The sequence below is a fragment of the Neomonachus schauinslandi genome, chromosome 8 (genome assembly GCF_002201575.2).
Source record: "Neomonachus schauinslandi chromosome 8, ASM220157v2, whole genome shotgun sequence".
NCBI classification, from domain to species: Eukaryota; Metazoa; Chordata; class Mammalia; order Carnivora; family Phocidae; genus Neomonachus; species Neomonachus schauinslandi.
This window is the reverse complement of record NC_058410.1, coordinates 14,659,287-14,687,224: the sequence shown is the minus strand read 5'-3', so window position 1 is coordinate 14,687,224 and position 27,938 is coordinate 14,659,287. Positions and strand designations below refer to the sequence as shown.

The following is a 27,938-nucleotide window of genomic DNA, read 5'->3' as shown; positions in this document are numbered from 1 at the left end:
TGGGTAGCCACTTTCTTACAAACCTTTGGACAAGTCATTAGGGCTACCTTAGCTTTCTTTTTATCTGGCACCTACAATAATTCTACATCATGGTCCTTTAAATTTTCTGTCAGTCTAGCCAGTTAAATCAAATTGCTCTCTAAGTTACTCTTTGAAAACGTTTTTTCCCAAAGTTACCTGATGTAAAATGTATTGTTCTCGAAGTTGGTGTGCCGAATTCCATGTAATCTTTCCATGTACCAACACTTTAGCTTTCTCAATCCACTTCAAAATGAATTCAAGCATTTCATTGTATTCTTCTAAATGTGATGCTGCCTGAAAAATCATTACCATTCAGATAGCAATTGTAAACTCTGCTTCATGAGCTAGAAATCAGTCTTCTATTTCTCTTCAGATAGAATAATCCTAGGGGATCTGTGATATCTAAAGGTATCATAAACAATCATTTCCTTGTTGAAAACCTGTCAAGGACGTCCGAGTGACTTTAGGATAAAGTCCAAGTCCTTAATATGCTTGAATAACTGTCTTTTAAAAATATTCTCTATTCTCATTTCTTAGTCATCTGTCTAGTACCTCTCTACCCCTCCTCCCATACTCCACCCTCACTGAATAAGGAGGTTTTGGTACTATAATTCATTAGTTGCCAAATCATGATTTAGTTTGTCCCTGATTACACAAAAAACACATCATCAATTTATAAAGGTGAATCTACAGTCAACAATTATGATGGATGTGTGACCTGAACCTATTAAGTAAAGGGTAAATGCAAGCATGTATATATGTGTGTGTATATATATATATATACATATATATATACACATATATATATGTGTATATATATGTGTATATATATATATATCTTATGTCTTACATCTTTAAATATATATTTTTTTACTTTACATATATATATATATATATAACTTTAAGATATTTGAATTCACTCCATACTGATTTTGTAAAACATGTTACTGGATGAGTATTCATTTCACAAAATACTTCTCCAGTTGACAAAATATTCATTCCAAAAGTCCATTTATATGACCATGTTTGTCAATGAACTTATAATATGGTTTGATATAAAATAAAGGCAAGTTTAGATGTAAATTTTAGGAACACAGGTGTGGTATGAAATAAGCTACCCTTAAACTACCCTCATCATTGTCAATATTATCTTTTGATTTATTTCCAAAAGAAAAACAAACACTGAATTTCTGCCTTAGAAGATTTTGATGCCTGGCCTGGAAGACATACCTGACCGAGCTTGGAGAGCCGATTTTCAGCCTGCCTAATGGTCTGCTGGTGGAGTTCAGTCAGTTTTCCTATCTTCTTGGCCAGTGGTTTACCCAGTTGGCCATTCTGTTCTGCGAATTTCTGTACTGCTGCATCTAGTTCTATTAATTTTAAATGACAGCCATCTAATTCCTCTCCTAGCACCTAAATGGAAGCCAAAACAAAAGAGCATTAGACTATAGAAAGTAAATTTCTCCAGATTTTCCAAGATCAAGGGTGATATTTTAAATGACTTTTGTAAATGCCAAATATTATAAAGAATAATTCTACTCTGATCAGGTCATTTCTGTTTCTTTGGTTAGAAAGGCAGAGCAGGCAGGATGTTTTGTAACCCTGGTGTTCATTTCCTGTGAGGCTGAGTGAGAAGGTTAATGTTATCCTTCTGCCCCACCCAAAAAGGATTCATCACTTAACTCATCAGCAGAGCGAGAACACAGATTTAACCACCAAGACCATCCTTCATTTTGGAATTTTTATACTTATATTCCCAAATCATTATCTGGTCCTTTGACACTCTTCCCTCTTACACACATATGTAGGTACATTTATTAATACACTTCCATTGTAATGATGAAGTAAGTGATCTATGCTGTTATGTTTATAAAATGTCTTACTGCCTGCCTTTGCTAATCAAGAAAGCTTTTTTTCCCCCCCCTCTATATCCCCAAAATAACTCCAAAAAATAGTTAATTCATTCAGTAGCACCTCTTATGTTTCCACTTCTCCTTCCTTACCTTTTGGTCATTTTTAGCTTGAGCTAAATTATCTGTCTTTGTTCTCAGCTTACTCAGAATAGTTGTGAGATCTTTGGCTATCTTCTGAATTTGCCGGCTGAATTCCTGGCTCATGGTCTTGCTCTGTTCAACTTCTCTTACTTTGTCCTGGATCTAAATAATCAATGAGAACAGCAAAACCAACCATGATTAAAACCGCATAAGTGCTAATGAAAACCTCCATCTTAAGATGTTGACAAGAGGGGCGCCTGGGTGGCTCAGTCATTAAGCGTCTGCCTTTGGCTCAGGTCACGATCCTGGGGTCCTGGGATCGAGCCCCACGTCGGGCTCCCTGCTCAGCGGGAAGCCTGCTTCTCCCTCTCCCACTCCCCCTGCTTGTGTTCCCTCTCTCGCTGTGTCTCTCTCTATCAAATAAATAAATAAAATCTTTAAAAAAAAAAAAAAGATGTTGACAAGAGACACTTGAGGTGGTTAACACCACTCTGGCGTTGATGGACTTTGTCAGGCCAGCCACGTACCGTTACTAGCTCTCACGGCTTTCCAGGCAGCTTTGCTTCCCACCACCTTCATACCTCCACTCTCCCTTTCTGCTGCTGTTTCAGCAAAGAAACAAGCAATGCATGTACAGTGATCTATGCATCAAATGTTTATAGAATACTCATTACAAATAATAGTATGTATATAGCTGAGTTTGAATCCTAGGTTCTCCATTTACCAAATTCAGAACACAAATTCCTTTAAGCCTTTTTCTCCATAAAATGGAAAACACTTCCAGATCATTGGAAGCATCTGGATTTGTTTCCAAGCACCTTTTTATAAGTTAGCTGTTGGTGATCTGTTAACTCCTCTTCCAACTTCCCAAGTACATCCCTATAATATATCAAAAAAGTGTTAAGCACAGCCAATAAAAAGAAAGGTAAAAAAAAAATACAGTTAATGTTTATAAGTTTCAAATGGCTTTGGTTTGATTTGAAAACAGTGATATTATTGCTTATAATAAAATGCTTAAGAGAAAACGATAAAGAAATATTTTCTTTATATAAGTGAAAAGCACTTTAGAGGAAACATGCCATTAAAAGAACACTTTTTTGGGGCGCCTGGGTGGCTCAGTTGGTTGAGCGTCCAACTCTTCGTTTCAGCTCAGGTCATGATCTCAGGGTGGTGAGATGGAGCCCTGTGTGGACTCCTCGCTCAGCGGGGAGCCTGCTTGAGATTCTCTCTCTCTCCCTGTGTTCCTCCCCACCGCTCACACTTGCTCACTCTCTCTCTCACATAAATAAATAAATCTTAAAAAAAAAAATACTTCTTTGGCCTTCATCATTTTGAGTTGAGTGCCAACGTAAATGAGATGCATGAGAATAACTCTAATATAGAGAAATTCATCCAGAGAAAAAGAAAAATTAAATTTGAACTTTTTTTTTAAGATCTGAACTTTTTTTTAGGATCTGAACTTTTCCCAGTAGACCTTCCAATGTCTAAGAAGAAAAACCAAATCGGCCTCTTAAATACTTAAAATAGAAAATAACATTTTAGTTTAGGTCAATATCATGATGTAGTAGCATTGGATTTTGTTGAAATTTTTAAAACACTTTGTATTATTCATTGGAGGGTCCAAAAATGCAGTGTACTTGCATGAATTTTATAATTGCTACAATGTGACACTACTTTCCATTTCATGCAGCACTTTAGAATTAGTGGTATATCTTCTCTTTGTCCCCCATAGACTGCTTTCAACTTAACTGTGCTTTAGCATTATGTCAGCAAGGAGGTCTTAAAACACTATTATGTTTCCATACAGATGCTACCAAAGCTATTTACACTATATGAAAGCATGTCCTCTTTTTGGGACTTAAGATAGAAATCTCCCTCTGATCTCAGTACTATGAATGATTATGTATCTCTTTGTTTAAAAAAAAAAAAGATTTGTTTTAAAATTTATAGACATGGATTGGATTATGTCACATCTTTCTTTGGTCATTTGAAAGCTAGAGTTTATTTGAAGGGCTTTCTTCTAGCAACATTATAGGACCCACCAATGTGCATTTTGGGTAATAACTTCCTCCCTGGCTTTACCTTATTTTTTTACTTTGATTTTCCCTTTTTTCAAATATCTTCACCTACTGCACTTACATTTTGCTGAACTGAAATAACAGCTAGAAGAGTACCTGGCAGGTCCTGAGTACTCAAAAAATTTTTGTTGAATACATGAGATATAGCTTTTAAAAGATTTTAAGTCATCTATTTTAGAAAAAGGTGAAGTAGGTAAGTTATTTTTAATTGCATAACATTATTGTTCATATCCGTGATCATCTGATATGTTTCTTGCCTACAAATAAGACCTCTAATTTAGTATTGTTGTTTTATACTGATATGTTTTTAACTGTTTCCATGAAGACAGGATTGTGAAAATCAAGAACTGTCAAACAAGAGTACTGAGCCGCTGAAAGAATGGAAAGGTATACTTTGTGCCCCTAGGTTTACCTGATCATGGATAGTTCCCAGGTCCAGTGCCACCTCAGCTAACTGAAGGGACAGTTCAGAAGGTAAGATGGAGTAAAGACCCAGGTACTTATTCTTCTGCTCTTCAGTCATTTTCTCAATGTTCTGTCGGTGATTTGTGACTTCTGTTAGGAGAATCTAAAAAAAATGATCAAAATTAGAAGCTTCTGGGAGCCTGATAAGGAAATTCATTTTTATGGGTACAGAGACAAGACTATGTATTGTTTATCAATATATGAAGTGTGGACTTAGAGAAACATCTTAAAAAAAAAAACCTCAAGCCTTTCCTTAGTCTCTGGGGAGAAGCGTGTCCCCTTTATACAGAACAAAAGGAAGTCCCTCGAAATAATACTCAAAGCCTTTTATATGTTACATTTCTGAAAAATTTTAATTCAATACTCACTAAATATAAACAAACATATCTCATTAAAATCAGGACAACATTTTAAAATGATGGGTATAGGGAATAAGAAGAGTTTGGTACCTGAAGTTCTTCAAGTTGAGCATCTATTTCTATTGTTGGATTCCCCAAATATTCCTTTGTTTCCTGAACCCAAGATTTCACCGAATTGATTTGAGTCTCCACAACTTCTCGCTCCTTTAGCTCTTGCTTTACCACCTTTCCGTTACTCTTCACTTTGTCCTGCATGCTTCAGAAACATTAAAGGGAGAAACCAGAAAAGGATTTGAAATGAAAGGAAGTCCCTAATCAATGATATAATATTATCAAAAACAGACATTGAAAAAAACTAAAGCCTCATATCCTTTTTTGCAAATAAAGACACTTCCCCAAATTCTGAGATAATGTTCAGTAACACTTAAGCCAAGTACAACAGAAGAATATATGTCATATGAAGTCAATGATTTATCCCTGGAAAACTGAGAGTTGACACACTCCCAAGCCACTAAATTGCAATGAATTTTCCTATCTTAAACAATTGGAGATTGTTTATTTATTTCCTCTTTGGAAATCTACTCAAATGGTGCAGAATCATCAGCACTTAAAAGTAATGTGTAATTGGAATGTTTGTGGCTATTAGAAGCCAGTCTCTAAACAAAGTATCAAGCTTTGGAAATTTGGCAGTTAATAATGTTCAACATCCAAAGTATAAGTTTTTATTTGAATTGACAAAATAAGTAAAAAAGTTTTGGTAAAAAAGTTTAAATAAGTGAAGTCAGATTATCCCTTATTAGTCTATAAGTAGAAGAGGGGAATATAGGCTATGGATGAGTAATATTAGTTAATACAGGGTAAAATCATCTATTGACATTTTTTCCTCTGGCTCAATAAGTGATTCGGGCTGGTTACACATCAAGATTAACTTTCTCTTTCCACTAAGTTCACTATCAGTAAATAGCTATCATTTATCTGGACTTTGATATTATCCTTGTTCTGATCTCCCTGTCCTCCAATTTAGCCAATGAATTATCAAGCTTTATCAAAATGAAGTTTTCAATAGCTCTCACCTGTTCACCTTTTAAGCTTCATTTCTCAGGAATTGCCCTGTCGCCCAACCGCTCCTTGAAAGTGACATGCTCACATCCAAGCTTTCTTACATTGTATTCCCCTGTTGGCTAACCTCTCCTCCCACTTCACTGCCTAGCTCAAGCCTGCCCAGACTTCAGCATAAGCACCCCTCCTGAAGGGAAGCCTTCCTTGATTCCTCTCCTAGAGGTGCTGCATATGCCCTTACCACTCTTTCCATGCTCTGCTGAAATGCTTCCGTAGTTGTCGGAACAGATAAACCTCATGAAGGTAGAGACTGAATTCTGTATGGCTCATCACTGTATTTCTAAATACTACTAGGATGTATTTTTCAGATAAATACTTGAAGAGTTAAGAAAAATGAAAAGCAGGGATGAAGCGAACAGTTCCCCACGTTTTTAAGGCGGCATGATGGGAGAATCCCCAGACTCTAATACTACGCTTATCCCTCTGGGTCATGGCCAAGTTTAGTAACAGAGAATGAAAGCAAGTGTATGCTTACTTCAGGCACCTATCTTGCATTGCCATGATTTCCTGGACAATAGATGGTTCTTCTCCAGGGGACGGCGTGGCTCCATCCTGGAGCATGCTCAGTGCTTGCTGCTGCAGCAGACCTAAGGCCAGCTGCTGCTGGTCCAGCTCCAGAACGAGTGTGTCATGATGGTCAAGAAGAGTGAAGAGTTCTGCTTTTGAGGCTTTCTCTGCAGAACTGTCCGGTAATTTATCTTGCAGCTGATCAATCATTTCCCTGGCTTTTGTAACCTGAGGACAAATGTATATACTGTGAAGATCAAAAATAAACTGAAAAGACAGAGTAATTCCAATAAATGCCACATTTGACCCAAAGGCACTGAGGCACGTTAAAGATGACAGCATAAACTCTAAATTTCAGGGACTAGACATGAACAATCTCCTTAACATGAAAGGGAAGATTTCTGGGTTTTAAGATTTAATCTCAAAATAATAGGGCCATCAGAGACTGCATAACATAGAAAAGGTTGTTTTTTTTTAAATAAACAGATAAAAGAAAAACTCTTTCCAATATTTATGTTAACATGAATGTGTGCCTTTGAGTCATTAAGGAAGATATGGTTTAAAATACTGAAGCCTACTTAAAAGATAAAAGAAATTAAACATAGCATTTTGGAAATTCCCACTCATTTTCATGACAAAGAAAGTATTTTATACTTTTTCAGGGCCAGGTAAGAAATTTTTTTTTAGAGATTTATTTTTTTATTGGAGAGACAGAGAAAGTGTGTGTGTGTGCGAGTGGGGGGAGGAGCAGAAGAAGAGAATCTCAAGCAGACTCCCCATTGAGCAGGGGCCCCCCTTTCCCTCCACACTTGGGGCTCAGTCTCAGGACCCATGAAATCACGACCTCAGCTGAAACCAAGAGTCAGGTGCTTAAATGACTGAGCCACCCAGGTGCCCCAATTTTTTTTTAAGATTTACTTATTTATTTTAGAGAGAGACAGAGAGAGAGGGGTAAGAAAATTTTATTAAGAGCCCAGCAAATGGGGCAAAGTGGGCTTGTATTCTTTTCAAAATCTAATTGCTTGGTTTTCTCATTAAAATAATCAGACCCTGGGGAGCTTCCTGATTTTGGCTCAGGTCATGATCTCAGGGTTGTGGGATTAAGCCCTGAGTCAGGCTCTATGCTCAGCGGGGAGTTTGCTTGGGATTCTTTCTCTCCCTCTCCCTCTATCCCTCCCCGCCCCCCGTTCTTGCTTGTTCTCTCTTTCTCTAAAAGTAAATAAATAAATCTTAAAAAAAAAATAATCAGACCCTGATTTAGGATTAAATTGCACATTGCATTTCATAATTTGGCTTTCATGTCACTGAAACAGAGACTTAAAAAAGAAAGGCTTATTGCTTTTCAGAAAGCCAATTTCAAAAAAGAAACAAAATAGTGTTTTTTCAAAATACATTGTCATCAGCAAGGAAACAGTTCTTTGAGCCCATCAGTCGTGGAAATTACCTTAGTGTTAAGGCTTTTCCACTCATCTACTGCATCTTCCAGTATCTTCTCCTGGTCCTGAGCCACAGCACCGAGACGTGTCCAGCGCTGCCAGACAGTAGTCATCGACCTGCTTAGGGCTGCTTTGCTTGCGTCATTTCCAGTTTTTTCCAGTTGTGAAGTTTTATCCTCAAGGGCCACAACTTTCTCATGGAAAGAATTAACTACTGACACTAAAGACTGAGATAGGGAGAAGATAAAAGAGGTTATGAGGAGAGACTGATTTTTCAGAAGGTCTATGGATTTCAGTAAAGCTCAAAATGACCTGCAAAAGGAAATGTTCCTACATATTTTTATTTTCCTCTGGTAACTCTTACTTTTACACTTAACTTTTAATTGACTTAGGCTTGAATGTTTTAAAGAGGTAAGGTAAATTTATGTCTTTATTGAAAATTTATTTATTAAAATATTTTATTAAGAAGAAAAGTTCATTTGCGACTTGAGATAACATTCTCCCAATTTCAAAAGGCAGCAAAAATATAAGGCACTGAATTTGATATTTAAGTATGTTACATTCCACCTTATATTGCTGTGTTATATGAGTGAGACTCAGTTATGAATATCTGAATATTATTTGAATTTATTGAAGTTATTATCAGGAAGTATTTACTGAAATTTATTGTCATATCTTTTTTATTATGTTATGTTAATCACCACACATTACATCATTAGTTTTTGATGTAGTGTTCCATGATTCATTGTTTGCATATAACACCCAGTGCTCCATTCAGTACGTGCCCTCTTTAATTTATTGTCATATCTTATCAGAAGCAAATTTCTCTGGTCTTTTTGTGAAATTAGCTGCACATTTCAACAGGAATCCTAAAAAGGTGATAGCATTTAATTAAGTTCATACTGCTATGAAATGTGACTAAATGTATCCTTTTCACATTTAATATCCTTTTCATATTTAAATGCATCCAGGTGTAAATGAAGATTTATTGACCTGTTTCTGGAACTCTCAGATGACAAAGACCCATTACAATTACAATGAAAGGATATTTAAAACAACAACCAAAACTAACCTTGTGTTCTGACAGTCTTTCTTCTGCTTCATGACTGGAAGAAGTTTTCGATAAAGAAAACTCAGACAATTTCTTTTCTGCATCATTCATCAGTGTGATAACCTCTTCCCTTGCTTTTTGATAATCCTGCCATTGAGCAGCACATCTTGAAAAAGTCAGACAAAAGACAATAAGCAACATAAAATCACACATTTCTATACAGAGCTCTGGTGGAATATGTCTAATGATACTTAAGAGAGAAGAATGAATTTACATGCTAATGTATATCATTGGCATATTCCTCTTTTCTATGTGAAAATTCATTTCACTGGAATATAAAGACTAAAACAACTCTAATACCTCTGCAAGAGATCTAACTGGGCATGGGAGTCCTGTATTATCCTCTGGCTCTTCTCTTCCAGGGAAGCCATTTTCTGTGCTAGGTCCTCTTTTCCAGTTGGCTTGAGGAGTGGGTCCAAGCTGGCTACCAGGCCTTGGAGCTCTTCCAGATTGCTGTGGAACTGATCTTCTGTACTAAAAAATTCCATGTGGCTTTTGAGATTTTCCTCTGCATTCTCCACGTCTAGACCATTGCCTGCCAGTTGTAACATTTCATGAGCATCCTCAAGCCAGTCGTTAGCTGCTTGAGATACTTGATAGTACCTTTGACATTGACTATATATTTGAGTTAAGGCAGCCTGAAAAACAGTAATGGCAAACACAATCAACTCTCAATTGCAATGTATTTACTGGAAATAGTTTAATTTTTTTCCACTTCTTTTCCAGTCCTCAGTCATGTGGGTATATGCGTATAAGTGAATTGATAAGTTGGTGGAATTTTTTTAGGCACAATTCACCATTACTTTTTTCCTTCTCCTATTTGTGTTATGATTTTATTATGGCAGTTAAAATAAATAAACATGGACACAAGTAGAATAGAAATTTTTTGGTGGTATCTTGACTACTTCTGAAGCTTTGTTCTCTCCCTTTTAAAAATAAATATATAATGCTTTGCAATATATGAGCAGCTGAATATTTACCAAAGTGAAATAATGTCTCAGTTGGTTGGAAGTATAATGCCAGTGGGAATGCAAATTGGTAAAGCCACTATGGAAAGGAGTATGGAAGTTCTTAAAGAAATTAAAAATAGAACCATCATAGAATCTAGCAATCCCACTTTGAAATTAAAAATAGACCCAGCACAGAATCTAGCAATCCCACTTCTGGGTATTTACCCAAAAGATAAATGAAATCATCTTGAAAAGATATCTGTACTCCTATGTTATAGCAGCATTTTTCACTAGCCAAGGCATGGAAACAACCTAAGTGTTCATCCACAGATGAATGGTTAAAGAAAATGTAGTATACAAAAATAAATTCAAAATGGATTAAATGTGATACCTAAAACATTAAAGTCCTAGAAAAAAAGATAGGCAGTAATTTCTTTGACATTGTCCTTAGCTACATTTTTCTAGATGTCTCCTCAGGCAAAGGAAACAAAAACAAAAATGAACTACTGGAACGGCACCAAAATGAAAATCTTTTGCAGAACAAAGGAAACCATCAATGAAACAAAAAGGTAATCTACTGAATGGAAGATATTCACAAATGATATATCCAATTGGGGGTTAATATCTGAAATATATAAAAAGAACTTATACAACTCAATACCAAAACCCCCACAAATAATCCAATTAAAATGGGCAGAGCATCTGAATAGACATTTTTCCAAAGAACACATACAGATGGCAAATACACACATGAAAAGATGCTCAACATCACTCTTCATCAGGGCAATAGAAATCAAAACCACAATGAGATATCATCTTACACCTGTCAGAATGAAGAGCATCAAAATGCAAGAAATAACAAGTGTTGGCGAGGATGCAGAGAAAAAGGAACCTTCATGCCCTGTTGGTGGGAATGTAAACTGGTGCAGCCACTGTGGAAAACAGTATGGAGGCTCCTCAACAAGTTAAAAAATAGAAATACCATATGATCCAGTAATTCCATTACTGGGTAATTACCCAGAGAAAATGAAAACATATTCAAAGGATATATGCACCCCTATGTTTATAGAAGCATTATTTGCAATAGCCAAGATATGGAAGCAACCCAAGTGTCCATCGAAAGATGAATGGATAAGGAAGCTGTGGTATATATACACAATGGAATACTACCCAGCCATAAGAACAAAGGCGATCTTGCCATTTGTGACAACATGGATGGAGCTAGAGGGTATTATGCTAGGTGACAGAAGTCAGACAAAGACAAACCATATGATTTCACTTATATGTAGAATATAAAAACAGAACAAGCAAATAAAAAGCAGAAATAGACCCATAAATACAGAGAACAAACTGATGGTGGCCAGAGGAGAGGTGGGTGAGGGGGATGGGCAAATGAGCAAAGGGAAGTGGGAGGCAAAAACTTCGAGTTATGGAAGGAATAAGTCATAGGGATGAAAGGTACAGCTTAGGGACTATAGTCAGTGGTATTGTAATAGTGTTGTATGTTGACATATGGTAGCTACACTTACGGTCAGCACAGCATGACATATGACTCGTCAAATCATTATGTCACATACCTGAAACTAATGTAATGTGTATCAACCATACTTCAATTAGAAAAAAAAAGAAAAGAGGGTGCCTGGGTGGCTCAGTTGGTTAAGCAACTGCCTTCGGCTCAGGTCATGATCCTGGAGTCCCGGGATCGAGTCCCGCATCGGGCTCCCTGCTCAGCAGGGAGTCTGCTTCTCCCTCTGACCCTCTTCCCTCTCGTGCTCTCTGTCTCTCATTCTCTCTCTCTCAAATAAATAAATAAAATCTTTTAAAAAAAAAAGAAAGAAAGAAAGAAAAAGAAAAGAAACTATGGTATATTATGAATGTTATTCAGCCTTAAAAAAGAAGGAAGTCCTGTCATTTGAGAAAACATGGTTGAACCTGGAGGATATGATGCTAAGCAAAATAAGCCAGACACAGAGAGACAAATACCACAAGGTCTCACTTATATATGGAATCTAAAGAAAAAAAAAGTTGGAATCATAGAAATTAAACAGACTAGTGGTTCATAGGGGGGCTAGGGGGAGATTGGTAAAATGGTACAATTTTTTAGTTTTAAGTTGAATAAAGTCTGAGGAGCTAATGTGTAACATGGTGACTATAATTGATAACACTGTATTGTATAATTGAAATTTGCGAAGACATGAGAAATTAAATTTTAGGTTCTCACCTAAACAAAAAATGTGAGGTGATGGATGTATTAATTCACTCAATGGGGGAAATCTTTTCACAGTGTTTACATATATCAAACCATTGCATTGTACGCTTTAAATATCTTAGAATTTTATCTGTCAGTTAACCCTCAATAAAGATGGGTGTGGGAGGAAGGAAGTATAACAACACCAAACTTCCAAACTGGCATTCACCAGACTAAACAGCAATTTGTGGAAGTGAACTAGTAGTCCATAAGTCTTGAATAGAGACTAAAACAGAAAAGTTTAAGAATGGAAAGCTGACCCCATAGAGTGAAATCCATCCAAATCCAGAAGGAAAGGAAAGATTGTAACTGGCCAGCAGTGACTGGACAAGACAAGCCATTATTGTGCAATCAGACGCAGAAAGTATGTGCAAGACTGCCACTTAATAAGGGAAGAATGTGGATGGCCAAGCAAAGAATCAGTGGTAGAGAGAGTAATGCCCCTGGAACCACAACCTTCAATTACTGGGACCAAGACAATCAATAAGACGATCAATCACAAGATGGAAGAAGTAGGGACAACTTAACAGATTCAAGATTTTCATTCAAAAATAAAAAAATCAGCAGAAGCAAGCTAACAGGACAGATGTTTCTCAGGAATGAAAATTCCAGGTAACTTCTGTCCTGATTCTTCATTCTAGGTTAAATACTTTATGGCTACAGGGAAATTAAAAAAAAAAAAATTAACAGTGACCTTGAATCAACCTGAAAAGGTAGAAGTATACTAACTAGACTATAGTTAAAGAAGTCAGAACTTTAGCTGATGAAGTTTCTCAAGATTTTTCCCAAATATTAAGATTATCGGTGTGAGGGGGCAGGTGGGAACCCCCTGGGAGCCTGTGGGGTTGAAAAAAAACCAAATATTAAGATTTTAAAAAGATTTATTATTTAGTGTTAACCTTATTCTATGTGGAAAAAAAAAGTTAAGTGATAGCTAAGACTCATTGGGGGCTACTTCTGTCTCCATCAGGCCCTATACTGAGAATATAAATCTAAGAAGGAAATATTAGTATCCTTCCTCCACAGAGCAGAGACTGAGATTTAAGGGATGTGAATCATTTCCCCAATATCAAATAACTAAGATTAAAACCCAGGTGTGCCTTACTCCAAAGCTTTAGCTGCCATGTTATCCTAAGGAAAACTCTTTTACTTAAATGGCTGGTTCAACCAGGATAGAACTGGGGACTGAGGACAGATGTGGAAAAAAAGAGCCAAAGGATAGGTAAGTAAACTTCTGGGCGCTATTATATCTCTTATTTTCGAACACACAGAACTTGCAAGCCTCAGAACAAGCTGCAGTTAGGTTGTCAAACTGGGAAGTTCTGTGCACACTCTCATTTCTTTGTTATCCCCAAGTCAAGTCGTGAACGAATCTTTTAGTCTTGCTTCTGCTGTGCTGTGGGGGAGCAAGAGAAGATGAGGAAAGGATGAAGAGAAGGGGCAACTGATGAGAGGTCCCACAGGAAGTGTGGCTCAACATCAGGTCAGGACTGCATCTTGTCCACAATGCCTCCTTTGGAGGCTCTTCATCTAGCGCTAATCTTAGAAACGCCAGGCTTCAGATTGTTTAAAAAAAGGCATCACTGATTATTCTCTGCTAGTTAATTTATTTTAGTATTAATGTACTCATGAGTGGTATTGATTATATTAGTGCTATCATGTATTATTTCTCCTAGAGGTGAGAGAGAACTGAGGTATCACGGTGTTATAACTAAGGACAAGTCGAAACGTGGAATACATGAGATTAATACCATGCACGTAAGCAATAAAGATACTAAAGATGATTCTATGTAGTATCAAAAAAGAAATATAAGGGTGCCTGGGTGGCTCAGTCAGTTAAGTGTTCGACTCTTGATTTCCACTCAGGTCATGATCTCAGGGTCATGAGGTTGAGCCCCAAGTCAGGCTCTGCGCTGGGCATGGAATCTTTTTGAGATTCTCTCCCTCCCTCTCCCCCCTGCCCTTCCCCCTGTCTCTCTCTGTTTCTAAAAAAAAAGAAAAGAAAAGAAAAGAAATATTGAATGAAGCAATTCTAACCAAAAACAAAAACTAAGGAATTTCTCACAACTGTTTTACAAATAAGCAGAGCGGAAAAAAGAAAAGAGAAGCCCTAGCATACCAACCTGTCTGGTGCGTAAAGCTTCCTGAACATCTCCATCCAGCTCTGAGAGCTCAGCAAGAGTGTGCTGTAAATCGGCAGAAATCAGCTCTTTGGCTTTTGTGAATTTCTCCTTCTCCTTGTTACTCAGGGCATTCATTATTCTCAGGCTGGACTGTACCTCTTCCTGATGAATTTGGATCTTTCTGATCTCCTCCTGGATGTCCTGTAGGCTCAGGTCCAGGCACACCAGCCCACTTAGCTCTGCCTTCACACTCCTCAGCCAGTCCAGGGAGCGGCTCAGCTCTGTCTGGAAGTCTATACTCTGCACCATGCGGCTCTCACACTCTGTCACTGTTGTGCCAATGGCAGAAGTCAACAGTTTTAACTCCTCTTGCCAGGACTGGATCTGTTGCTTGGCTTTCTCATAAGCCAAGGGATCAAGGTGTGGAACCAGATCTTCAAGATGCACGGTGACTTGTTTTAGTACAATTCCTGAATCCTGAAGACTTCCTGCCAGGGAGTGATACATTTTGAGCTTCTCCTCTGCAGGAAGGGTCTCCTCATTCACTTTGGACTGCTCTGTTTTCACAGCCTCTAGTTGTTTTTCTAGCTGGTGGCACATCTTTTCATGCTCTTGATAAGCACTGGTGGTATCTTCTAGTAAGCTAACCCTTTGTTCTGTTTGTCGCTTCAGCCTGTGGTACAAGGTGACAAGTTGCAGCATCTTGTCTGGCTGCCAAGGCTGACCTGTGCTTCTAAAACTTTCTTTCTTCTGGTTCAGTTCATCCACTGCTTCCCCAAGGCCTGCCACCTCTCCCAAAAGGGATCTGCAACCTTCCTGAAGAGATAGAGCCTCTTCAACTCTCAGGTCAGCGGGGACTTTGCTCATCTTTAAGAACTGATCTTCAAGTTCACTCAGAGACTGGACTGTCAATTCGATCAAGGAAGCATACTCTTTCCGAGTAAGAATTGCTTCTTGGACTTTATAGAACTTGTCTTTAGCCAACGCAACAATTACATTAAATTGCAGGGGCAGAGCATTTAGCTTCTCATTGAGGTAGGAATGATCGACTTCATTCAGCGATGGCAATATGGCCTGCCCAGTTCTCTGTAGTGTAAGCAGGAGATTCTCATATTCTGGAGATTGTTCAAGAATGTGTTGGTATTTGGCTAGTTGTGTATGAAGCTCAGGACTCTCATTCATTAGGTTGATTTCAGGAAACGTAATAATATCTGCTTGTTTTAGCCAATGACAAGCCTTATCAAAATCTTCCTTAAAATGTTTCCTAGAAACTAAATTTTTCTCTAGTTCTTGTAGCCGATGGCTACACTTTTGTAAAACGGTGTCATAGATGCTCTGCAATTCCTGAAGCTTACCTAGTACTTCACTCTTTTCCTGCTCTGTGGCTCCTTTCATTAATTCACGACCCTGAGCCCAAAGTCCAGTGACTTCATTCTGGTAAGTCTTGAGGCTGGCTTGCGCACTCTTACATGTCTTAACTTGTTTGCTCACATCATCGGGTAACAGGCAAATGTGCTCACGGAACATTATCTTTCGCTCATGTTGCTGAATTTGGCTGGTTGCCTGGAATACCGCCATGAGGAACTGGGCTTTCTCGGACAAGGCCTTGTTTAAGTACTTTCGTCTCTGGCCCACTAAGTCGCTGAGACAATTCACATGTCTCTGTGCATCAGAGAGTGCCTTCTGGATTATCTGCCGCTCATTTAGGCCAAGATTGGTCATCACCCTGTCAGCATCCTTTATGAGTGATTTCAGGAGCATCTGTTTGGCCTCCAGTTCACTGCAAATGGCGAGGTGATCCATAAGGAGGTTCTGAGCCATATCTGGTGGGGGGCTCTGCTTCAGGGCCTCAGCAATGTTGGGCTGTTGTTCTTCTGCCCACTCCATCAGCTCCTGAAACCTGGACTGCACCACATTTAACTCCTCCAGGTTGGTGACTGACACTTGGATTTTCCTTTTAACAAGGTCCTCGAGCTGAAACCAACGTTGTTCAAGGTGACTTGTCTGTTCTTTGACTAATTCTTTGTCATCTAAATTCAGATGTTCTATCATTTTTTGCTTTTGATCTTTCAGATCCTCAATAGCCTGCTTTCTCTCCTGCAGAGCTAGGGCTAACTTTTTCAAAGCTTCTAGATGGACAGCTGTACTCTCTGCATCAGATCTATAAATATATTGAAAGATATACAAATAAATTAGCTTTGATTAATATCTATGTATGTTCATACCATGTTAAATTACACTTCAACATTTTTTTAAAGTGGATGGTCTTAGCTTAAAGTAGCTCAATTCATGGTTTACTAAAGAGGTTCTACGATTATTATGGACCCATATATTTCTGTATCAGAAGTTGAACCAAAACAAGTTGCCTTGATACTTCCCTGTGCTTCTTCTTCTGGCTAATGTTGCCCTCCCATCACATCTGACATGAACTTTTAGCTTCCTCCTCTGGCTCTTATCAATTGAGCAGGATCTGCATATTAACAACATTCTTGGATGATTTGTGTAAACACTAAATATTGACAAGCACTGATCTACTGCATTCTTAAAGAAATTCAAAAGTCATTCACGAGTTATGTGCTCTCCTACGAGAAGTTCCAATAAACAATATAGCACTAGTTTAATCTGTAAGATACAACGAATGACTTTAACAGCCACTCATCTGTGTACTGAGATATTTTTTGCTTATCAATAGAAATCTTTAAAAATAAGTGTGAAATGCAAAGAATTCTCAACCCTTTGACGATAAAACACACGTGAGAAAAAGGAATCTTGTAAGTCTCTTTCAATTATAAAATGATCAGTTCTGAAGGAGGAGGAATAGGGTTGGGAGGCAGTATGATGAGATCTGTTTAAGCCTTATTAGGTCTAAGGTGTCTGTGGGTCAACCAGATGGAGATGCCTATTATAAACTCAAAATACGGGTTTTTGCTGATATTTACTGGATTCATCCCAAAGACTAGTAGATTTTGAGCATCAAAGAAAAGTAAACAAATCAGAAAATAGTGCATCTCCTTTCAAAACACCACTATAATTTAACTACATCTAGAATAATGTTTTCAGTTTTAATTTTTACAAATTAATAAATCTAGGTAGAAGAAGTATAGATTTTAACAATTATAGTAATCAGAAGTATAGAAAAAGATTTCCATATGATGACCTGGTATATGTGGCAGAAAAGGAAATCCTTTTCAAACAACAAGCTAAGAGGGCTTCAATTGCTACAAAATCACAAACGACACACATTAATTGAATTCAAATTGTTCACTAATTTCTAGAATTCCACAAGCACAAGACAATTTGACTGAATTATACAGAATGTACTGCTTTACAGAATTGCCAAGAAACCTACAGAATACCTAGATTCAAGAAGGATTCATTTCATGAATTGATAGATGATAGTCCCATAACTGATAATTAAACAAAACTAGAAATACTCTTGGGATATTCTTTGAAGTTACAGTGTAACAGTCTTTGGAATATCCCTTAAGGTCATAGGGGAAAATGTTTTCAAACATTTTCCTCCTACTCACTGGTTAAATTAATACTGAGCAAGAAAAATCATGACTCTGTAGCCATATGACAACATTAGATTCTTAATAATATTTTATCAGTATTTATAATGATAGATAATAGATATTTAAAATCTAAGACATTTTTGATTTTTCTAAAAGTTAGGAAATTTCTGGCTTAGCATTTTGGTGAGCCACTGGAGAATTGCTGTTACCTGGCTAAGTTATCCCATTCTGTAGTAAATTTTTCTAAGAACACTTCAACAACATTCATACAGTCATGGTAATCTCTTGTTCTCTGAAGATCTTCTTCCCTTTGCAAGCACAGATTGTTAGACTGAAGACACAGATCTAACCACTGGTCATTTAAGTGACTTATTTCCTTGTGTTCAGGAGACTCCTGCTTCTTGGTTAACTTATTCACCCTTTCTGTAATAGCAGCCACTGATGCCTGTTTGCACTGTAGCTTCTTAACAAAATCCTGAAGGACAACAACAACAACAACAAAATGAATGATGTGTAATAACCACCCCCCATCCAATAAATACAGAGGGAGACATAGATATAATACTTCCAAACGCTTCAAGTATCTGAAGAATGTATAATGAGTGGGTCATGAGGGACAAAGAGAAAGTCTAAAAATCATACCTATTTATGAATACAAATTTTCAAGTATGTAAGAATCAAAGGATAACTGGTATTTTCCTTTACTATGTTACTTTGAAAAGTATAAAGAAAACGGATAAATGTGAAACAATACTATAGTCATTAAGAAAAAAAAAGGTAATATTTTTATCTTAAAGTGCAGTCCTGGTTTTCTAAAAATTTTTAGAGTTCATTGCTTTTGAGAAAAAAAATCTAATTTAGCTCCATTCTTCTTTCTGCATATGCAAACAATATTCCAGTAGAAAATATAAATGCTCACAATCATGACAAAAATAAATCTTAAATTTTGTTAAAAATCTGGTACAACTTCCAATCAAGTTAATATACTTTAAGTAATTTTCTATTACATTTAAGCTGTATATAAATATATAATATAAATTCTATTTTTATTACATTTAAAATTAATTATATATATATATTTTTTAAAGATTTTATTTATTTACTTGACACAGAGAGAGAGACAGCGAGAGCAGGAACACAAGCAGGGGGAGTGGGAGAGGGAGAAGCAGGCTCCTGGCTGAGCAGGGAGCCCGATGCGGGGCTCGATCCCAGGACTCCGGGATCATGACCTGAGCCGAAGGCAGACGCCCAATGACTGAGCCACCCAGGCGCCCCATAAAATTAATTATATATTAATACATACTTTATAGGTTAGATAGATTTAATTAACCGATACATTTACAGTCCTACAGCTTTAGCAATATTGTGATGAAAAGCTAGTAAATAATAAGGCTTCATGTTTGTTTAGTGGCAGCATCTTCTGGCTCTATTGACTAAACCACAACTGCTTTGTTCAGAAACAAGCTACAGAGGGAATGTCCTTCGATCCAAATAGCTAATTAGAGCTCCAAGAAAATATCTGAATGTTTACTTTCTCATTTTTCCTTTCCTGGCACCAAATGAAGGTTGTTCTGAGTCTATCTCATTCCTTAAGTAGCTATACTAATGTTGAAGGATTGGCTGCCACATACCAGTCGGAGTCTCCTTTATCTCCCCTGGAGACCCATTAATTCCTACCTTCACTTGGGAAACCATGTTCTGTGCAATGTTGAGCTCCAGTTCTGAGTGTCTTCTCTTCATATTCTGTAGTTGCTGATCAGCATCCTGGAGGTAAATCCAAAGCTCAGCCTTCATGTGCTTGATCTCTCCCCAGCCCTGAGTTAAGTTCTGTGCCTGGGCAAGCCTCTGTTCAATCTTAAGAGAACACAGAGGCAAAACTTAGCAGCAATAGACAGAAACATTGAGGTTTAGTGAATCAGACATGTAATCCTTTAGGCTGTCCATGTACACAGGCCAACATACATGTACAGGTATGCATGTATATGCAAACATCACACACACACACACACACACACTCTGGAATAAAGCCAAAATGAATTCTTTATTTGCTTGAAGAAAAGCAGATTTTCTTTTTCTTTTTATATTTATATTTTCTAAAGACTTTAAGTGTCGAAGACTTATGCCATGTGATTTCAATTAGTTGTGAAGCTCTAGAAGTTTTAACAATTTTTTAGGCCAGAACTGCCTTAGTGGTTTTTTATATCGGGCATTTTAGGAGACACATCTGCTTGACTGTCTCATGAATCTGGTCTTGGGGTTAACTAGAAAAGACTTATATTGTTCACTATTGTGTATTTGTTGGTAATTACAAAACACCAAGTAATGAATGCTTTGGATATATTTTTAGATCAGCTTCACCGGTTTTCAAAATCAGGTAATTTATTTCAATAAATAACTTCTTTAAAAATACATATGAACTACATCATCTTTCACAGGGATTTAAAGAGAGATTTGCTTTGATAATATAAAAGTAAGAAAAAAACATTATTTTAATATCTACATTATTATTGAACTATTTAACTTCTTCAATACTTTTTTCCTTTTTATCCTTTTACTATTTCTGTGAATATCCAATCAATTAAATATCAAAACAAAGTCTTCTTTTTTTTTTTTAAACCTAAACGTATTGCCTTGACAAAATTAAGGCAGCGCTGGGGAAGACTTGGCTTCTATGTTGCCATCTGCTGTGGGTGAGTAATGCGAACTCCTCACAACATTTTCCCACGGAGCCCAGACACAGCTTCAGAATCCTTCTCAACACCACACTCAGTCACTGCCCATGGATTAGGAGGGTCTTGACGGATGGCATGCTTTCTGCCATCCCTAATATAAAGCAAGAATCAGGAACCATTTTTATATTAAGTATTACCTAAAGAAAAAGTTGGGAAAAAAAAGTACAAAAATGTGAGTGGAAAAATCAGAAAAGAGGGGGAGAGAATGGTAATTAAGGAGAAAAGAGGAGAGGAAAGAGGCACTAATGATTGGCTGTCCCATGGAACGAAAAGTTCCAATTCTGTGGCATTAGTACCAGTGTGTTTACTTTCCGTGACTTAGTTGAAACTCAAATATCTATTTATTATAATAGCTGTAGGAGCATCACAGAAAGAATAATCCAAGGAGATACTTTCTTTCGCATCTAACATCAGGCAAGAGGATAAACAGACAAATCCAATGTGATTTTTTAACTTTTTACCATTTGCTCTGTTTGTTGAATGTCTTTTGCTGTGGTTTTCACGGAAGAGTTTGACAAGTCACACATGGAGCAGAGGAGATCTAAGTAAGTCCTTGCCTGTTCCTGCAAAGCTCTGAAGTGTTTGAACTGAAAAAAAAAAAACCAAACTTGTCAGAGTGAAAGAGAAACATGCTATATTTAGACAGCAAATATTTGTACCATTTGTAGTATTTTGTTGACATTTCAAAAATAACCTTGCTATGCTCAATATTTTCACCCTTGTTACAAATGACACATAGTGGTGACTTGCAGGAAGGCATTCCTGGCAGGGATCCATTTGTCCAGCAGCTGCTTCTCAATGTAATTAGTCTGTATGGTCTAGGAAGGGGAACACCCAAGAAACTTCTACAATCTTTCCAGATTCTCTGCTCTCATTCTAGCTTGTTTTCCATTTCAGAGAAAGGATCAGCCTACCCTGGCCTGCTTCTTCACATGTTTTTGCATATTCTGGAGACAGAAAGGAAAAGGTCATTGTGCATTTGTAGACTTCAATAGAGTTTGGTAAAAATACAGATGGCTGGGCTTTTTTTCTCTGCAGAAAGTTCATATAGTGCTCTTCCCTTTTCATAACCCCAAGAAAGGCTGATACAGGTGGATCTTCATACACAGAAACACAGAGAGGTGTGTTTCTATGAAGATACTCAGAGTGTATGCAAGCTCTATGTTAGATACTGGGTAGAAAGAAGTACCCCAAACAAAACCCTTGTTTCCATGGAGCTTGCATTCTTATGAGAGAGACAGATAATATATAAACAAATAAACAAACATGCAATGCAATGTTTGGTAGTGATAAACACCACGTAGCAGAATAAAGGAAAGTGAGGATGATGAAAGGCACTGTTACTTTGGGAAGAATGTACCTCCAAGATCTCTCTGAGGAACAGAATTGAATTCAGGGAAGGAGCAAATCATGCCATGGGGTGATGAAGGGGACACCAGGTGCAAAGCCCTGAGGCTGCAGCAGAGTGACCCAGTAGGAAAAAAAATCAAAGGGGGGGGGGGGGGGGCAAACCATGGAAGACCTTATAGGGTAGTTGATCGTACATCCAAATTTGTTGGGTTTATGCCTCTATGCCTTTTTAACCTTAGAACTATTGACATTTGAAGCTAAGTAAATCTTTGCTGGAGGGGCTGTCCTGATCATTGCTGGGTGCTTAGCAGTTTCCCTGGCTGATACCAACAGCATCCCCACCACTCCCAGGGGTGACAAACAAAACTGTCTTCAGACATTGCCAAATGTCCCATGGGGAACACAAACCACCCCTCCTTTCTGTTTACAAATCATGTACATTGTGGTATAACATTTGAATTTCTTCATAACTTTCAGAAGTAAGTATACTTAGAATCATCACTTTACATATGGAACCACCGAGACTCAGAGAAATTAAGTGACATACCCATGGTCACCCTGCTGAGTAGTTACTAGAGTTGATGTCTTGGTCACAGTGCCCATGCTCTTTCTATTCCACCAGGATGACCATCAGTATCAGGTTCATCTTCCTAGCTAGAACATGAACTTGACTAGAGTCAAGCTCTGACCTTATGTATACTTTTATGCACTCAGGAGCCAGCACACAATTTGGCACATAAGTACTTAATATAATTGCGCTGAACGAATGAATCACAACATTACATAAACTTTCGGGAATCTACTACCTGCTTCATGGCTTCTGCCCTGCTAAGAGGTGGGTGCTGGCTTGGCTTTAGATCCGGCTGGACTGCAGAGAGCCAGGCCTGGCACTGCTGCAGAGTGTCCTGTCGGCTAACATGCTTCTGAAGTTCATGTTCCAAACTCTGGTACACCTGAGATAAAACAATCATGCTGTGGTTATGAGAATGTTCAAAAAATCTCTGCTGATCTCTATAAAGATCACTGGATGCCAATGAAACACACGGACAAGTCCATGAATGTTCCCTACAGGACTCCCCAGTACCATATACATATCTAAGGAGTTTGCATAAGTTCCAAAATGTTGCAAAGCTCAGTGGCCATCTTTAATTTATAATTTCTCAACCCACACGTTGTAATATAATACCCTGACTGGGGGAAGAGAATGTAGGCGGGGTTAATGTAACCGTAGAAATGTGTTAGAATACAAGACGTCTTTGAAGTAAATTGTCAAACATAAATCAGAGGTTTTGTAGTCCCCACCTCCCCCATGGTATAATAACTGCACTTTTTGTTGAAGCTAGAAACTAAACATAAAGATAAAATACCGTATCATGAAAAGGTAACTGATATTTCTCTAACTGAAATGCTTCTGCTTTAAGAATATGGTCAAATTGGAACTAAACTACCACATAAGGAAAGGGATAGTTGGATGCCCTCATTTCATTTTAGAAGCTTTGTTCCAGGATAACAATGATCTAGAATAATCCAAACATTTTCTAGTATGTCTATTCAATTAATTAATCCTCAACCAGCCAACCAATTTCCATTTTATTCATAGACATATTGAGAAACTATGTGTCTCCTTGAAATCAAGGTGAAATATATCTATAATGTTTTTCTGAGCAAACTATTCTATTTAAAAAAAAGAAGAAGGAAAAAAGAAGGAAATTAAGTTAGCCTGGCTTTTTATTAAGACAAGTGAAACAATAATTGAATTCTGCTTTTCTCTGTCATCTATTAAACTCATCATCTTCATCTGATACTGGCACTGTCTCTTATTTATTCTTATTGTAGCAGAACTAAAAAGAAAAAAGGTGTTTTGTTCTCTTTATTATTTTTACACACTTCTATTATGAGGTTCTGATTATGTTCTTAGAGTTTCATTTGCTTTTTAAAATTTTATTTTTAAGCTACGTGTTTGTCTTTTGAATATTTACCAATTTTTTTTTTTCAATTTGTGAAATCCTTAATGTGTACTTGCTACAGTCAGTGTTGAAAATAATCTCTGCTGGAGAAGGGCACTAAGCAGCTCACCAGAAATCTCCATGCTGTTTTATTTCGCTTCACTCCCTTTTCCCGTCCATGTCCTCATCTGCAATTATCTGTTAGATTTACTTTGTCCCTCTTTCTTCTTAACTTTTTTTCCTTTTTTTAAAATTTAAACTCAATTAATTAACATATAGTATATTATTGGTTTCAGAGGTAGACGTCAGTGATTCATCAGCCTTATGCAACACCCAGTGCTCATTACATGTGCCCTCCTTAATGCCCATCACCCAGTTACCCCATCCCCCATCCCCCCTCCCCTGTTCTTTTTTCTTAACTTTTTGAACGTGAATTTTTCAAGTTTGGGAAGTCAACTAATGTCACCCAGCATTTTTTTTTTTCCAATCATGATGAAGACAGAGTATTCTTCCTATGTCACATGTGTATCTCTAGTTCTTACTGGCTAGCCCAGACAAAAATACATGGACTTTTTGCAAAGCCACTTAAGAATTCTAAAATAATAAAAAAACAATTCACTTATTTTACCTAATTTTTGTTAGAAGAGTGATTCTTATTCATCTTAGACTTATTTCTGTAACATTAAGAATTCCATTTTAATGGAAGTACACCCATTAAATTATAACTAAAATTTGGTACTAACTCCATCCAATTTCTATATGAACTCATAAAAATACTGAATTGGAGTAGAACCTAGGCAGCATAGAGTTAGACAGAAAATAATTATTGTGAAAATTACAGAATAAGTTTACTTTGGTGTTGGAGAATAAACGGCAAATTAGAAGTATTGATAGTGTGCAAATAAAAGCAAAACAAAATTTTTAAAAATTTTCATAATCAATCTATGAAATAAAGGGATTGGGTAAAACTGAGTATCTAAAACTCACCACTTCATCATATCAATCAAATGTATGATAATTCTGTGTCCACACGGAGATTATGAAACCTATCCTCTTATTTCCTGTCTGGACATGCAACAAAACTAACCTAGAAACTGAAGATCAAAGCTATTTTTAAAAACCTCTAGATTGTACAGACTTTCTCCTTAATTCATCATCATTCTAGAATGTTCCAGGCATACTCACCCTCTGAGCTGTACTGCAGATAGCCGAGTAACTATCTTTTGTGCCCTGCAGATGAGCGTGCACATTTTGTTTTAGTTTTGCTTGAAGGTGGTCTGCACACTGGCTGATCAAATTGTCGCCTTTAATTTTAAGGTTGTTCAAGCGGTCTTCAAAACCAGCAATTTCTTCCATCATTGCCTGCAAAAATGAAAGAAATACAGAGTTCTCATAATTCCATTTTCAGTTTTTAAATGACCAATTTATCAAAGTTTAAAATCAATAATTTCACTATTTAATGATGTTTTTGAATGAGTTTTGCAATTTGTCTTAGTCACCATATTAACAAACAAACAAACAAATGTATGTTTTCAGGGATACTCTAATGCGAAGGGTTAATGAGTTTAATGGAATAAGATATATAGGGATGATGCAGTAACCACTAAGACTAGAGTGAATTCATGGCTGATCTCAGTTATAGTTACAGAGATATATGTTCCATGGCATTATTATCAGCAAAAAGGATGTTCATACATTTTTCAGCTCTATAAATTATAATTCTGATATAATTTATACCTAAAATAATCTAATTACTATTTAATCTAATTTAATAATATCTATCTAATAATACAATATCTGGTTGATATAATAATTTAATATCTAATTAGTAATTTGTTTATATCCTAACTTACATTGAATAGTATTTATACTAATAAAAATAATATTTACCATGCACCATTTATTAAGCACCTGGTATAGTCCAGGAACTATATACATCCTGATAAATGTATATTATTATCCTCATTTTACAGATAAGGAGACTGAAGGACAGAGAGGTTATATAATGTGCTCCAGGTCATACAGCTGATAAATGGCAGAGCCCCAGCCTCTGGACCTGGGGCTGTCTGACTCCAGCTTGTCACACCACTATCCCCACATGTGTTCTCTAGTGAGCACTCTTCATAGACCACTTAGAGCAGGGAATCAACTTTTTCAAATCAGGCTTTAATTTCCTTAATGCTATACAATACTATTGACCAAGTGGTACATTCCAACACAAGGATTTCCTGGGTGGATACATCAATACATTTAAGAGAAACTCTAGTGGTCCCTCAGCAGCCCAGAGTCCACCACTTTTTTTGTGGTGGTGCTGGGTTAATTGTTATCATATATCCACCATATTGAAAAGAACCATTTGTCTTTGAGCTGTTAGAGAACCACTACATCATGAGGTGACTGAGGGTATTTCCTCAGTGCCTAACAGAATATATTATGTTTCTGTTTTTATTCGTATTTGCTAAATAAAATTTCCTCCTACATTATAAGGAATCCTAAAGCCTAGAGAGGTTAACTGGCTTTCCTAAGACACACTAGATCGTCACCACATCATGACTACAATTTAGTTTCCCGTTAAGGTCACCAAAATTGCTCCATAAAATTGTATTTATCCGAGAACTCTTTCCATAAAATTGTGACCATATGACACATGTCATCTGGCACATATAATTACTACAAATATATATTAATAAAGATAAGAACACTGTGTATCAGTATCATACTTCGTGGCTTACAAAATGCTTTCATGTACATCATCACTTGTGATGACCACAATAGCTGTATGGGGTGGCATCATTCCTGCAGAACAGCAAAAGGAGGAGACTCAGAGAGGTTAAGTTCCCTGAGCTGGGAACAACAGAGTCTGGCTAGAATCCAGCCTTTCTGATTACTATTCCTGTATCCTATCTTTGGTTACACTCTTCTAAAATAAAGAAAATCTCTTCCTCTGATAAATTACTTTATAAATATTAAATTCTGTGGGGGAAAAAAAAGCTATTAGCTGGGAAAAATGCCACAATGTGTTCAGAAGTTGAAAGCCAAGATTTAACTGTTGTTGCTTCACAGAAATAGGGACATTCAACTGTTCTCAGTTATCAGATGTTCTTGAGACTCAGACCTGATTCCTTAAGTACGGTTGTTATGATCCAGAGATGGGCTCCCTCTCCCTCTCTCTCTCTCTCTCTCTCTCTCACACACACACACACACACACACACAGAGCATAGCTGCTAAAGCCACCCTGCGTTCTTCAGCTCTTCAGCGATGAGGCGTACCTTGTGGTGGGCCAGTTGCTGAGTAATTGTCTCGAGACTGCTTGTCTCCATGAAGTCGGGCACCACCAACCTGCCTGACATCTGCAGCAGCCACTTTTCTACTTCTTGGAGGTCACTGTTATAATCTTCGTGATCTTTGACTTTTGCCTCGAGGCTGCAGACGTGCTCCTGTGAAGCCAAGTGCCCATTAGAGATGAATTTCAAGCCACAAATATACTCAGAACTGCTTTATATTTTTAAAAACCCCATGCAACTCATAGGTAGGTACAGCTACCTATTTCAAAAAATTACTAGGAACAGAAAAAACATAAAGAATCATCATACCGTTTAAAATGACCATCTAAATAAAAGGAAAAAGACTGATTCATACCAGCCCTGGCAGATAAAAAAAAAGGCAAGACCCCATTCTGGCAAATAAGCACATTTTTATTGAATTTCCGGTCTCTCCTTACCTTTCCTGCACCGCAGAGGTCCTTGTAATCACTCTGAAGTTTATCTACTTCATCCTTTAAAGTGACATCCTGCACGAGCTCCAGGAGAGCCTCACCTTTCTCTCTCACTGATCTTACCGAGGGCTCATGGGACAGCACCATTTGTTGAAGTGACTTGACGTACGAAGAGGAAAAAAAAAAAAAGAGCCAGCTCACCTACACGATCAAGGTGAATATATACAAATGTCTGTGCCACGTGTGAGACGATCTACCTCAGATGAAG

General features: G+C 37.3%; 1 protein-coding gene across 1 annotated transcript; it reads right to left on the bottom strand.

Moving 5' to 3' along the window:
• Positions 1-144: 144 nt before the first annotated feature.
• On the bottom strand, positions 145-27,817 carry LOC110583188 (nesprin-1-like). The gene is made up of 17 exons (XM_021693240.1): positions 27,677-27,817; positions 27,225-27,392; positions 25,140-25,316; positions 22,815-22,961; positions 21,120-21,245; positions 19,604-19,780; positions 18,136-18,401; positions 14,412-16,572; positions 9,391-9,728; positions 9,052-9,196; positions 7,988-8,206; positions 6,512-6,771; positions 5,008-5,173; positions 4,506-4,661; positions 2,025-2,177; positions 1,252-1,434; positions 145-315 (listed from the first exon to the last, which is right to left on the bottom strand). Exons 1-17 carry the CDS (start codon positions 27,815-27,817, stop codon positions 145-147), a joined length of 5,154 nt encoding a protein of 1,717 aa, XP_021548915.1.
• Positions 27,818-27,938: the final 121 nt, after the last annotated feature.